At 46.5% G+C, this 15,401-nt stretch overlaps 1 protein-coding gene across 1 annotated transcript; it reads right to left on the reverse strand.

The window, feature by feature from the left end:
- Nucleotides 1-863: 863 nt before the first annotated feature.
- LOC125506415 lies at nt 864-2,048 on the reverse strand. The gene is made up of 3 exons (XM_048671231.1): nt 1,935-2,048; nt 1,533-1,612; nt 864-1,442 (listed from the first exon to the last, which is right to left on the reverse strand). Exons 2-3 carry the CDS (start codon nt 1,591-1,593, stop codon nt 1,120-1,122), a joined length of 384 nt encoding a protein of 127 aa, XP_048527188.1. The 5' UTR covers nt 1,594-1,612; nt 1,935-2,048; the 3' UTR covers nt 864-1,119.
- Between the last annotated feature and the right edge of the window lie 13,353 nt (nt 2,049-15,401).

The following is a 15,401-nucleotide window of genomic DNA, read 5'->3' on the forward strand; positions in this document are numbered from 1 at the left end:
GTGAGGAAAAACCAGCGGGTGATCGTGATGTCGATGGTGGACCAGTCGTGAAACTCGGGGACGAGGCTGGAGTCGACGGTGCCGTCCACGTGGTCCATGAAATGATACTCCCGGAACACGAGGGAGAAGTACGTCTTTCATATGTAGTAAGAGGAATCCGCCTGGGAAAGACGAACCGGCACCCGCTCGAAGATGTTGAGCTTACGGATGTCGTTGACGTCGGAAGGATTGGCGTCGGCGAACGGGTTGAAGTTGGTGGACGTGAATGACGTGACGGACGATATGGCGAGGACAAGACGGCATGGGTGTTGCGGTGAAAGCTGAGAGGAAGGGGATGGCTACGACACGGAGCAGCGCCGGCGGCACTAGGTAGCGGCGGCGGCTGCTTGGTGGAGCAGCTCGGACTAGCAGGCTATCGGGGGCGGCGTGGCGCTTCGGTGCGTTGGCCGCGATTGATCTGGTAGCTTGCGGAGCGAGCTAGCGATGGATGTGGTGGCTTGCGTAGGTATTGATCTGGTGGCTTGCGTAGCTAGCTAGTGATTGATCTGGTGACGGGCGGTGTTGACGGCTAGCGGGAGCGATCGGGAGACGCACAGCTCGCGGGAGCGGGTAGCGCTAGCGTGCGCAACCGGCGTGGGAGACGCACGGGCGGCGGCGGCGGCGCGGGAGGAGGCGCGCGGCGGCGGCAGCGGAAGATTAAGGTTAGAACCTAAAAACTGATATCATATTGAATGTGAGAATTGCATGATGTATTAATTCGGTGCAATGTGCACGGTATATATGAGTATAATATGGGGCCTCTATCTTAATCTATACAACAAACTAAAAAGATGGGCCTAATGTATAAAAGACAATATACATGCACAAATAATATCCTCAACAAAGACCATCCATTCACATTCCCTGCTCTGCATGAGAACAGGTAACACAACTGAAATTTCATCAAGTGATAATGGGAATGGCACTCCACAAGTCCACATTCATTGAGTCTTATCAACTTTTATTATGGCTAATTGGCTAGTGCCCAGCTCCAACACTGACCAACACTAGTAGATGCATCCTGAAGAAACTCTGAACCTCACGCACGCACAGTGCACGGCTACGGGGGGTAACTCTGAACTACGCCAGCATCACCAGCAGCACAAGGAGGCTGGACAGCGCGATCGGCCACACAGCAGCGGCGGCAGCAGCATGTCCGGCGCCAATTGTGTAGACAGAGACGCAGAAGGAGCAGCGGCAGCCTCTGTCGCAACAATCGTAGTCGTCGCCGAGCCGCACTTGCAGGCCGCCGCTGGTCATCGAGTTGTTGGACAGCCTGCACATCCAATCGCACGTCGCCTTGTCGATTGGTCCCAGACGGGCATACACCGTGCAGACCCACATTCCGAGCCCGTCGGTGTAGTGCTGAACATCGACCTCTGCCGCCGCCGGCGTAGCCATGCCTGAAATTCAGATCGTTTCGTGTGTGAGCTATCATGTGGGTAGGCCGCAGTTGGCCGTGGGTTGGAGATCAAGTGGGCTACACTACATACCGGGACCGGAGCTCAGCAGCAGCAGCAAAAGGGCGATGGTGGCACCGCGTCCTGCCTTCATCTCTGGTCGTCACAAGTTCCTAGTAGAACAAGTGAAGAACATGTCGTATGATCAGTAAAAAGGAACAAGTTGTTGCGCTACTCTAACGAGTTCTTGTTCCCATGAGAAACAGACTAATGCCCCAAGGTGAGACAGAGTAAAATTCTACGGCTATTTGGAAAGAAGCTACCAGGGTGCAGATCCCAGTGCGTAACAGGCTAACGACACAGCTGGTCTACCACAGTAGTATGGTTGGGAAGCAAAATCGACCAAGAAAACAAGATGAAAGCTACCAGTACTCTACTGATGTACTGCTGAATGTAATGTTGATGCGGCGAAATCACGCACTGCTACGTACTAACCTGCACAAGCACGCAGCCACTGGCCTGCAACGCTGACGCCGGCACGGGCGGACGGACTCGCCTGGAGACTGGAGACTGGAGACTGGAGTGGAGTGGACGATGATGAACAGCAAGCGATGACACTGCTCACCTCGGGTCCGTAATTTATATAGAGCCCAACTCCATGGGTGGAAGCAGTGCAAGCTCGTTCCCCTGTACATGGCCGGCCCATCCACCACTCGAGACTCGACACGTAAGTAGAGTGCAGAGAGAGATGAGGTCGAGTCTGAGGCCGGCAGTGCCGATCTGGGAGACTGTGGACATCTCTGCCTAGCTGAGACTGGCAGTGAATAAGCAACAAGACGACTATACGAGATTGGCAACTGTGTTGCGCAGGTCCAATTTCGGCACACTTTGCATTAGTTTTGGTGCCTGTGGTGGGCAATGGGCCAATGGCCACTCCTTCTCTTCCACTGGACTGGAGTTATTTCGATGGATCTGTATCTCCATGGTGAAGTAGCCGCGGCCAAGCCACACCCACATGCTCTCAAATACTAATAAGAGTTAACAGATGCACTTTATCACAATTATATAGGTAGCTAGGATGTTTCCATGTCATGATCTGCATGCTATAGTTTCAGGTACAAAACATTCAAGGTTTCTTTTCTTTGCACCAACATACAGTAGAAAAAGGTAATCAATCTTGCGTGTTTTTTTCTACAAGAACTAGCATAATGCCTGTGCGTTGTTACGAAAACACAAAATTTGATTTCAGTCGTACTGGATTTCTAGTATGGCAACAACCAATGAACTTGCTAAGAGCAACTCTAGCCGATCCCTTAAAAATATAAAAAAGTATCCGGTCGAGTAAAACTTACTGAAATAATTATACTTCACTATTTGACCGCACCAAGCCAATCTCATAAATTTAGTGGAGTAAAAGGCAAATTTGGATATGATGCGGAGTAAAACGCAAATTTGGATATGATGAACAGAGATTCCACTTATAAACAAACTTCTTAACCGAATTTGGATATGAAGCCGTCGCCGCCGTTGTCCTCCTCTTCACTTTACTGGACAATGACCCCCCCTCCCCCTCCCCCCGCCCGCTCACTGCTCGTACAACGCTTCGTCCCCACTAGCTCGGGGTGTTGGAGGCGGAGCTCTCCATGTATGCCTCGTCAGCAACCTCCGGGGCGAGCCTTTCCCTCGCCTCCCGGTCCTACCTTGCCACCCGCGCGGTCACTACCCCCGGCTCAACTGGATCGAGCAACATAGCTCACCCCACTCAAAATTCCGGCGGGCCTCGGCGCTGTGCAGCCGGACTGACCAAAATATCGTACTCACGGGCGGCAAGATCAGTGGAGTGGAAGGATCTAAGCCACAATATTTCGTGGGTCTCCCGCTTCGTGATGTCGGCCATCCACGTCCCCCATGCCCGATGTCGCACATCGCGGTACCACCTCTGTGATGGAAACAGGTCGGGAAAGCCGGCGAGCCTGTCGGATGGGGCCGCGCTCGAGGAAGCGCCGTGGTGGCGGCGTGAGGAGGATGCATCGGTGCTGCGCTCGTGGCGGCACGGATCCGTGCTGCGGATGGGTGGTGGGGAGCGGCAGCCACAGGATCCAGCCATGGCGGCACGGGTGGGTGCAGGAGCGGCGAGGGAGTCACCGGGGAGATGTGGGCGACCGAGGATTGAGGGGAGAAGAGGCCAAGAGGCTTGGAGATTTTTTACTCCGGGGCCGAGCGGTGTAGTATTTTTACTCGCCGATTGAATGGTGGAGTAAACGCTATACTTCTCTATGGGTTTTAGGAGATCGACTAGGTCTTGGTTAGAGGAGTAAAACCAGAATTTTACTCCTATAACCGATTTAAGGGATTGGCTAGAGTTGCTCTAAGACCTGCAATTATGACAAAGTTCAGGCGACCGAGTGGTTTGGCGCTGAGAGTCGTAGAAATAACTCAAGCGAGGAGAGCAATGTTGCACTTGTTTGCCAGATTTGCAACGGCGGAGCCATAACTAGATTCTGGAATTTGGAAGTTAGAATGATGGAGATTGGGGTGGACGGGTGGCCGATGGAGGACGGGGATTGGGGAGGAGCGATAATCAAATGATGGGTACGTATTAGTCAGCAAAGGTGGCAGAAAAAACAATTGTCATGGTGATAAAAAACTAAGTTATGCCAAGTACTTATAATATGTTTCCCCTTCTAATACGTGAGTAAGGTTTTGCATAGTGGTGGGTATAAAGTTTGAAACCCCACAAATGTTCATCAACTTCCATAGCAAAGAAGCATGAAGAATGATGCCATGACCTATCTTGTTATATACGATTCTAACGCCAATAGCTATCTGCGAAAAATCACGGGTTGCCCTGCACGGCGACTCGGGAGGCCCCCGTAACCCTAGCCTAGTTCCCTCAAAGGCCATCTCCCCTGGCCGCTGCCGCAGCCGGCGCCGACGGTGGTGGCGGCGCCCGTTTGGCCAAAGGCGGAGGGCAGAGGAGGCATGCAGTTGCGGGGCACTTATGCGAAGATGCATGGCGACGGACGCACACAGAGGTGGTCGGTGGAGTTAGAACACGAGATGCGGCAGCGCTGGCGATGGCGGACGTGGCCGGCCTTCGGGGGCGTGTTCTGGAGCCATGGCGTGCGGCGGTGGATCTGGGCCCGATTTGGGCTGACGGCTACGTGCGCATCAGACTGGGGTGTCGCATCGGGCTCTGCTGCTCCAGGCAGCTGCGGCGCTTCAGACGCCATGGTCATGCCCTGTTTGGGTTCGATCTGGACCTAACGGATGATGCTTCCCGGATCGGGTTTGCCGTGTGCCCCATCTATGCCGAAAGTCCAGCGGGCCAGCGGCATTCGTCTTCTCCTCTGCTGCCGGTCGGCGGCTTGGGGCTACGAGCTCAGCCTGAATAAAGGTGGTTTGGCCCTACTGTTTTTCAAGCACCATGTCATCAATCTGCTTCATACAGGCCTCCTCGATCGAGATGCCGATGAGTTCCGATCTTCCTCTAGGTGATTCCGCCGTTTGGCACATGGTGTCACTGGATATCTAGATTGGAACTGATCCGGTCGTGTGTTCCCCTATATTCGGCCGGTGAGGCTTCATGAGGGAGTGACGCGAAGCTTCGCTTGCTTGACGGCGTCATTGGACATGTCTAGATATAGATTTCCATCGTATTGATAGAGGTGGAGAATGTCATGGTGACTACGATCATAGGTTTGTCATGGTGGAGAGGTGTTTTGGTGGTAATGAAGATTGGCGGCACGGGTTTTTCTTGTGTGTCGGATGTTGGTCACTTGCAGCAGCAACCTTGGAAAGAGGGGGCAACAACACAGGTGGACTGCATTTTTGGTGGTGCTCCTTGAGTACCGAGTCGCGAATTCTAGGGTGAAAATTCAAGGTTTGGCCTTCACTGGTTGTGCCTGGCAATGGCTTGTTGAAGGCATTTGTTTTCTGAATTCAAACTTTCTTCAGGGTGAAAACTCAAAATCTTCAATCGGGCGACGACAAAGCTTGTGCTTTGTTTTCTTTTTGAAGCCGTCGTTTTTGTAGAATCTCTTGTGCGGTCCGGGTGTTGTTTTCGGTGGTGGTTAGAGTGTCGTTGTTGCCAATGATTCATCATCGTGATGGGGTCTTTGTTTCTATTTCTCTCTTTTTTATTTTATTTTCTTGGTTGTATGGATCCTAGTTGTCTTTGGATTGTTGGTGTAAAGAATGAGTGTAATTGATGTCTTCATGATATTAGTTATTCTTTTTGTCAAAAAAACGACCTATCTTGCATATCAAGGCATGTGCGACGACGTAGCAACCGTGTTTCCCTCTGGTGGCACTGGATATGTGCACTGGATGGCATCAGGTTTTGCCCCGTAGTAGTTGATTACCATGCAAGTCAACTACAGCGGGTTTCGTGATGCTGCTCCAGCTCGCTTCCCTCTTTCACTCCCTTTTGCTGTAATTTCTAGACCGGATAACGTGTATTTTTATTATTGCAAAGTAATGGAAAGGAGGTAATGCCCGGTTGGAAAATGTCAGTCCTAAAACTGTTGTACTGGTTTGTTTCATGTTTGAATGAGATGTGGAGCCGGGGCCACGCAGTACAAGATAGAGGAGACCTTTCCCTGGCCCACACCATGCAGTCAAACAGCTAAAAAAAGTGTAATTTCTTCCATACCTAATAATAATAATAATAATAATAATAATAATAATAATAATAATAATCTATATATCAATATAAAAAGACTCAAAGGGACAGATTCAATTAATCTCGGCCATCAAATCATGTCAATCCAACAACCTAGACTGCTTCAATGTCGAGCGCTTAACACGTTTAGCATGCAATTAATTTCATGCTAAATATAGTGCTAATTATATAATAACACGTAAAATAATATCTTACTTAGGCCCTGTTTGGAAGCATTCCAGCTTCAGCAAATCCACGACTCCAGCTTCATATGCCAGCTTCCAGCTTCTCGCGAGGAGCTGCCCACGTTCGGAGGCTGTAGCCAGCTTCTTCAACGCTGCATGGGCTGCTCTATTTTTTTATTTGTATTTTTCTGAGGTTTTCATGGACTAGCGCTGCTGGCTCGTTCCTAATCGATTCGGTATGCAACTTAGCGGTGGCAATCCGTATGTAATTTTGACGAACTCCATGGTCTGGGCCTCGCGGAGCTGGATTTAGCCCGCTCCACCGATTGCATTACGCGAGTCCTCCGTTCCATGGAGCTGGCTCCTCGGAGCCGAGGCGTTCGGCCTGGCTCCTCGCGCGGAGCTGGAGAGTTTCCAAACAGCTCCTCTATATTCGCATACACTTAATATACTTTCAAATTAACGTGCATTGCACGTACACATTGACTAGTGATAATAAAGGACGGAGACTTTTATAATTCTTCATATGTCATCCTTTTATATCCGTTGATTTTATGTTAAATATATAGATTGACGGCTGGGATTTAATTAAGCGATCCTTGTGTCTTTGCGTCATGTCCCGATAATGAGCTGATTCTGCAAGGCCTCACAATTCTCGAGAGGCTCGCCTTGGATCAACACAACTGCAGCGACATATGCAGCATCCCAGGTCTCCTCCCTAAGATCATGGCACCTCTCTACTCCAACACACTAGTCCAAGATACCAATGCAAGTGCATGGGCCGATATAGCAAACGGGTCGCTCAAAGTGGTGCATAGGTTCATCCGTGCTCGGGAGTGGATAGGCAAAAGTGATCTGGTCCATGAAATATCTTCCAGCAAGCAGGCTGTGAGCAACCTGGAGAGCCTTCTTGAACAGAGAAATAAAGAACTGCAAATGCGAGCCATAGAAATCCTGACAGATCTGGCTTTTGATTCGTCCACTGACCTCAGCGCAAATACAAATGAAAATCTAATAAAAAGGCAGTTGGGGATATTTCTCACTGATGATAAAGGGGCAGAAGAAAAGCTTAGAGTTACGGCTGGGAAATCACTGGCATTACTTTCCAAGATAAAAACCATCTCCAAGTTTATGATGATGGAACAGAACAACATTGTGTTGGAAATATGAGCAAATTACTACAAGATTTAATCTGAATAAATAGAAGATAAATCATGACTACAGTAGCAGAGATTAAACTAATCATGCGAACTAGCATAGCAGATGAACATATCACATCTAGGTCACATACTAGAAACATGAATTCTACCACGATCTCGAACAGGAAGGATAGAATCACATACGGTGCAGCGGGAGCAGCACCGCCGGCGTTGACGTTGTCGCCCATGTCGTCGAGGATGAGGTTGCCGAGATCAGGGAAGAAGTCGTCGTTCGCGAAGTCGTCGCTGCCAGCAGTCGTGTGAGTGCGCTCCCCAAAAACCTGATCGCCCCTCTCCCGTACAGGATTACGAGAGGCGGGGTTCCGGAGGCCTGCCGTCCCTTCTCCCGGTGCACGCCGAAAGAAGGGATGGAGAAGACTTGCTTGGCAGCGCAATGATCTGGAACGGCGGTGAGAAACCATACGAAAACGGCGGCGGCTAGGGTAGGTCGTGGGAGTAAACCCCACGTCCGAGTCGTCACGATACAAAAGAATCGGAAACGGATCAGTAATTAATGCGCCCGTTAATTATTAATTAATGACTCATTAATTTTTCCCGAGCAGCAAAAATATAGACAACGTGCATAGCTCTGTCCTCGGGTCGGCTCTATCTCGCAACCCGCGGCGCGACGCGTCGTGACGAGGTGTGGCGTGGCGAGGCTAGCGAGGAGGAGGAGCGCGCGTGTAGGTCTCCTATTCTCATGCTCATACAAGTGGTAGAAGAGCTCACCTTATAAAGAGGTGCAACTCTCTCTCAACTTATGAGGTGGGACTAAACTTTAGCCTCACTCACTCCACTCACATGTGTACATGAATGGGCTAAGAGAATTTCAGAATTCTAGTTGGGCTTTGGGCCAAAGGCCTACTAGCAAAATTCCAACAATCCCCTACAAAGTCTCACTGGCACATCTCATCATTTAGTTCCAAAACATTGTTTATACAGATATGTCCTCGGAACACGGAGACCGAAAGGTCGAGCGTGAATCATATAGTAGATATGATCAACATAGTGATGTTCACCAATGAAACTGCTCCATCTCACGTGATGATCGGACATGGATTAGTTGATTTGGATCACGTGATCACTTAGAGGATTAGAGGGATGTCTATGTAAGTGGGAGTTCTTAAGTAATATGATTAATTGAATTTTAATTTATCATGAACTTAGTCCTGATAGTATTTGCATATCTATGTTGTAGATCAATAGCTTGCGATGTAGCTCCCCGTTTATTTTTTGATATGTTCCTAGAGAAAAATAAGTTGAAAGATGTTAGTAGCAATGATGTGGACTAGCTCCATGATCTGAGGGTTATCCTCATTGCTGCACAGAAGTATTATGTCCTTGATGCACCGCTAGGGGACAAACCTATTGCAGGAGCAGATATAGATGTTATGAACGTTTGACAAAGCTCGGTATGATGACTACTTGATAGTTTAGTGCACCATGCTTTACGGCTTAGAACCGGGACGTCAAAAACATTTTGAACGCCATGGAGCATATAAGATGTTCCAAGAGCTTATATTGGTATTTCAGACTCATGCCTGAGTCGAGAGGTATGAGACCTCTGACTAGTACTTTGCCTACAAGATGGAGGAGAATAACTCAACCAGTGAGCATGTGCTCAGATTGTATGAGTACTACAATCACTTGAATCAAGTGGGAGTTAATCTTCCAGATAAGATAGTGATTCACGGAATTCTCTAGTCACTATCACCAAGTTACTAGAACTTCATGATGAACTATAATATGCGAGGGATAAAGGAAACGATTCCCAAGCTCTTCGTGATGCTGAAATCAACGAGGGTAGAAATCAAGAAAAGCATCAAATGTTGATGGTTGACAAGGCCACTAGTTTCAAGTAAAAAGGCAAGGGAAAGAAAGGGAACTTCAAGAATAATGGCAAGCAAGTTGCCACTCCCATGAAGAAGCCCAAAGCTAGACCCAAGCCTGAAACCGAGTGCTTCTACTACAAAGGAAATGGTCACTGGAAGTGGAACTGTCCTAGATACTTGGCGGATAAGAAGGATGGCAAAGTGAACAAAGGTATATTTGATATACATGTTATTGATATGTACTTTACTAGTGTTTATAGCAAACCCCTCGGTATTTGATACTGGTTCAGTTGTTAAAAGTAGTAACTCGAAATGGGAGTTGCAAAATAAACAAAGACTAGTTGAGGACGAGGTGACGATGTGTGTTGGAAGTAATTCCAAGGTTGATAAGATCACCATCGCACACCCCCTTTACCTTAGGGGTTAGTGTTGAACCTAAAATAAATGTTATTTGGTGTTTGCGTTGAGCATAATATGATTGGATCATGTTTATTGCAATACAGTTATTCATTTAATTCAAAGAATAATTGTTATTCTATTTACATGAATAAGACCTTCTGTGGTCATAGACCCAAGGTGAATGGTTTATTGAATCTCGATCATAGTGATACACATATTTATAATATTGAATCCAAAAGATGAAAAGTTAATAATGATAGTGCAACTTATTTGTGGCGCTGCCATTTAGGTCATATTGGTGTAAAGCACATGAAGAAACTCCATTCTGATGGACTTTTGGAATCACTTGATTATGAATCACTTGTTACTTGCGAACCATACCTCATGGGCAAGATGACTAAAACACCGTTCTCCGGAACTATGGAACGAGCAACAGATTTGTTGGAAATCATACATACTGATGTATGTGGTCCGATGAATGTTGAGGCTCGCGGCGGGTATCGTTATTTTCTCACCTTCACAGATGATTTGAGTAGATATGGGTATATCTACTTGATGAAACATAAGTCTGAAACATTTGAAAAGTTCAAAGAATTTCAGAGTGAAGTGGAAAATCATCATAACAAGAAAATAAAGTTTCTACGATCTGATCGTGGAGGAGAATATTTGAGTTACGAGTTTGGTATATATTTGAAAAAATGCGGAATAGTTTCACAACTCACGCCACCCGAAACACCACAACATACTGGTGTGTCCGAACGTCGTAATCGTATTTTAGTAGATATGGTGCGATCTATGATGTCTCTTACTGATTTACCGCTATCATTTTGGGGTTATGCTTTAGAGACAGCTGCATTCACGTTCAGCAGGGCACCATCTAAATCTGTTGAGACGACGTCTTATGAACTATGGTTTGGCAAGAAACCAAAGTTGTCGTTTCTTAAAGTTTGGGGCTGTGATGCTTATGTGAAAAAGCTTTAACCTGATAAGCTCGAACCAAAATCGGAGAAATGTGTCTTCATAGGATACCCAAAGGAGACTGTTGGGTACACCTTCTATCACAGATCCGAAGGCAAGACATTTGTTGCTAAGAATGGATCCTTTCTAAAGAGGGAGTTTCTCTCGAATGAAGCGAGTGGGAGGAAAGTAGAACTTGATGAGGTAATTGTACCTTCTCCTGAATGGGAAAGTAGTTCATCATAGAGATTAGTTCCAGTGATTCCTACACTAATTAGTGAGGAAGCTAATGATGATGATCATGAAACTTCAGATCAAGTTACTACCGAACCTCGTAGGTCAACCAGAGTACGGTCCGCACCAGAGTGGTACAGTAATCCTTTCTGGAAGTCATGTTACTGGACCATGACGAACCTACGAACTATGAGGAAGCGATGATGAGCCCAGATTCCGCGAAATGGCTTGAGGCCATGAAATCTGAGATGGGAACCATGTATGAGAACAAAGTATGGACTTTGATTGGCTTGCCCGATGATCGGTGAGTCATTAATATTAAAGGGATCTTCAAGAGGAAGATGGACGATGATAGTGGTGTTACTATCTAAAAAGCTAGACTTGTCGAAAAACGTTTTTTTGACAAAGTTCAAAGTGTTGACTACGATGAGATTTTCTCACTTGTAGTGATGCTTAAGTTTGTCCAAATCATGTTAGCAGTTGCCGCATTTTACGAAATCTGGCAAATGGATGTCAAAACTCCATTCCTTAATGGATTTCTTAAAGAACAGTTGTATATGATGCAACCAGAAGGTTTTGTCTTTCCTAAAGGTGCTAACAAAGTGAGCAAGCTCCAGCGATCCATCTATGGACTGGTGCAAGCATCTCGGAGTTGGAATATATGCTTTGATAATGTGATCAAAGCATATGGTTTTATACAGACTTGCGGTGAAGCCTATATTTACAAGAAAGTGAGTGAGAGCACTACAACATTTCTGATAAGTATATGTGAATGACATATTGTTGATCAGAAATAATGTAGAATTTTCCAAAAAGCATAAAGGAATGTTTGAAAAGAGTTTTTCAAAGAAAGACCTCGGTGAAGCAACTTACATATTGAGCATCAAGATTTATAGAGATAGATCAAGACGCTTGATATATTTTCAATGAGTACATACCTTGACAAGATTTTGAAGTAGTTCAAAATGGAATAGTCAAAGAAGGAATTCTTGCCTGTGTTGCAAGGTGTGAAGTTGAGTAAAGACTCAAAACCCGACCACGGCAGAAAATAGAAAGAGAATGAAAAGTCATTCCCTATGCCTCAGTCATAGGTTCTATAAAGTATGCTATGTTGTTTACCAGTCCTATTGTATATCTTAGCATCTTTCTGGCAAGGGAGTACAATAGTGATCTAGGAGTATATCACTGGACAGTGGTCAAAATTATCCTAAGAGGACTAAGGAAATATTTCTCGGTTATGGAGGTGATAAAAGAGTTCGTCATAAAGAGTTACGTCGATGCAAGCTTTTTACATCGATCTAGATGACTCTAAGTCTCGATCTAGATACATATTGAAAGTGGGAGCAATTAGCTAGAGTAGCTCCGTGCAAAGCATTGTAGACATAGAAATTTGCGAATACATATGGATCTGAATGTTGCAGACCCGTAGGCTAAACTTCTCTCACAAGCAAAACATGATCACTCTTTGGGTGTTAATCACATAGCGATGTGAACTAGATTATTGAATCTAGTAAACCCTTTGGGTATTAGTCACATGGAGATGTGAACTAATCACATAAAGATGTGAACTAGATTAGTCACATGGAGATGTGAACTAATCACATAAAGATGTGAACTAGATTATTGACTCTAGTGCAAGTGGGAGACTGAAGGAAATATGCCCTAGAGGCAATAATAAAGTTATTATTTATTTCCTTATATCATGATAAATGTTTATTATTCATGCTAGAATTGTATTAACCGGAAACTTAGTACATGTGTGAATACATAGACAAACAGAGTGTCACTAGTATGCCTCTACTTGACTAGCTCGTTGAATCAAAGATGGTTATGTTTCCTAACCATAGACATGAGTTGTCATTTGATAAACGGGATCACATCATTAGGAGAATGATGTGATTGACTTGACCCATTCCGTTAGCTTAGCACTTGATCGTTTTAGTTTACTGCTATATGACTTTCTGTGATTATACCAGAGGAACACTTTGTGTGCTACCAAACGTCACAACGTAACTGGGTGATTATAAAGGTGCTCTACAAGTGTCTCCGATGGTACTTGTTGAGTTGGCATAGATCGAGATTAGGATTTGTCACTCCGATTGTCGGAGAGGTATCTCTGGGCCCTCTCGGTAATGCACATCACTATAAGCCTTGCAAGCAATGCAACTAATGAGTTAGTTGCGGGATGATGCATTACAGAATGAGTAAAGAGACTTGCCGGTAAAGATTGAGCTAGGTATTGAGATACCGACGATCGAATCTCGGGCAAGTAACATACCGATGACAAAGGGAACAACGTATGTTGTTATGCGGTTTGACCGATAAAGATCTTCGTAGAATATGTAGGAGCCAATATGAGCATCCAGGTTCCGCTATTGGTTATTGACCGGAGACGTGTCTCGGTCATGTCTACATAGTTCTCGAACCCGTAGGGTCCGCACGCTTAACGTTCGTGACGATCGTATTATGAGTTTATGTGATTTGATGTACCGAAGGTAGTTCGGAGTCCCGGATGTGATCACGGACATGACGAGGAGTCTCGAAATGGTCGAGACATAAAGATTGATATATTGGACGACTATATTCGGATACCGGAAGTGTTCCGGGTGATTTCGGAGAAAACCGGAGTGCCGGAGGGTTACCGGAACCCCCCCGGGAGAAGTAATGGGCCACATGGGCCTTAGTGGAGAGAGAGAGGGCGGCCAGGGCAGGCCGCACGCCCCCTCCCCCTCTGGTCCGAATTGGACTAGGGAAGGGGGGCGGCGCCCCCTTTCCTTCTCCCTCTCCTCCTTCCTTTCCCCCTCCTAGTAGGAGTAGGAAAGGGGAGTCCTACTCCTACTTGAAGGAAATATGCCCTAGAGGCAATAATAAAGTTATTATTTATTTTCTTATTTCATGATAAATGTTTATTATTCATGCTAGAATTTTATTAACCGAAAACATAATACATGTGTGAATACATAGACAAACAGAGTGTCACTAGTATGCCTCTACTTGACTAGCTCATTGATCAAAGATGGTTAAGTTTCCTAGCCATTGACATGGGTTGTCATTTGATTAACGGGATCACATCATTAGGAGAATGATGTGATTGACTTGACCCATTCCGTTAGCTTAGCACCCGATCGTTTAGTATGTTGCTATTGCTTTCTTCATGACTTATACATGTTCCTATGACTATGAGATTATGCAACTCCCATTTACCGGAGGAACACTTTGTGTGCTACCAAACGTCACAACGTAACTGGGTGATTATAAAGGTGCTCTACAGGTGTCTCCGAAGGTACTTGTTGGGTTGGCGTATTTCGAGATTAGGATTTGTCACTCCGATTGTCGGAGAGGTATCTCTAGGCCCTCTCGGTAATGCACATCACCTAAGCCTTGCAAGCATTGCAACCAATGAGTTAGTTGTGGGATGATGTATTACGGAACGAGTAAAGAGATTTGCTGGTAACGAGATTGAACAAGGTATTGAGATACCGACGATCGAATCTCGGGCAAGTAACATACCGATGACAAAGGGAACAACGTATGTAGTTATGCGGTCTGACCGATAAAGATATTCGTAGAATATGTGGGAGCCAATATGAGCATCCAGGCTCCGCTATTGGTTATTGACCGGAGACATGTCTCGGTCATGTCTACATAGTTCTTATTGGTTATTGACCGGAGACATGTCTCGGTCATGTCTACATAGTTCTTGAACCCGTAGGGTCCGCACGCTTAATGTTTCGATGACAATTATATTATGAGTTTATATGTTTTGATGTACTGAAGGTTGTTTAGAGTCCCGAATGTGATCACGGACATGATGAGGAGTCTCGAAATGGTTGAGACATTAAGATTGATATATTGGAAGCCTATGTTTGGATATCGGAAGTGTTCCGGGTGAAATCGGGATTTTACCGGAGTACCGGGAGGTTACCGGAACCCCCCGGGAGGTTAATGGGCCTTAGTGGGCCTTTACGGAGAAGAGGAGAGGCGGCCAGGGCTGGGGCGCGCACCCCTCCCCCCTAGTCCGAATAGGACAAGGAGAGGGGGGCGGCGCCCCCCCCCTTCCTTCCTCTCTCCCTCCTCTTTCCCCCTCCCAAGTCCTAATCCAACTAGTAAGGGGGGAGTCCTACTACCAGTGGGAGTAGGACTCCTCCTGGCGCTCCCTCTCTCCTGGCCGGCCGCACCCCCCGTTGCTCCTTTATATACGGGGGCAGGTGGGCACCCTAGACACACAACAATTGCTCAGTTGATCTTTTAGCCGTGTGCGGTGCCCCCCCCCCCACCATAGTCCACCTCGATAATACTGTAGCGGTGCTTAGGCGAAGCCCTGCGTCAGTAGAACATCACCATCGTCACCACACCGTCATGCTGACGAAACTCTCCCTCAACACTCGGTTGGATCGGAGTTCGAGGGACGTCATCGGGCTGAACGTGTGCTGAACTCGAAGGTGCCGTGTGTTCGGTACTTTATCGATCGGATCGTGAAGACGCATGACTAC

The sequence above is a fragment of the Triticum urartu genome, chromosome 5 (assembly GCF_003073215.2).
Source record: "Triticum urartu cultivar G1812 chromosome 5, Tu2.1, whole genome shotgun sequence".
NCBI classification, from domain to species: Eukaryota; Viridiplantae; Streptophyta; class Magnoliopsida; order Poales; family Poaceae; genus Triticum; species Triticum urartu.

Excerpts from the sequence above, each read along its gene's own strand:
- LOC125506415 (XM_048671231.1), bottom strand. The coding sequence starts at position 1,593 with ATGAAGGCAGGACGCGGTGCCACCATCGCCCTTTTGCTGCTGCTGCTG. Across the intron at positions 1,443-1,532 it reads GCTGCTGAGCTCCGGTCCCG|GCATGGCTACGCCGGCGGCG; the intron begins GTATGTAGTGTA and ends TCTGAATTTCAG.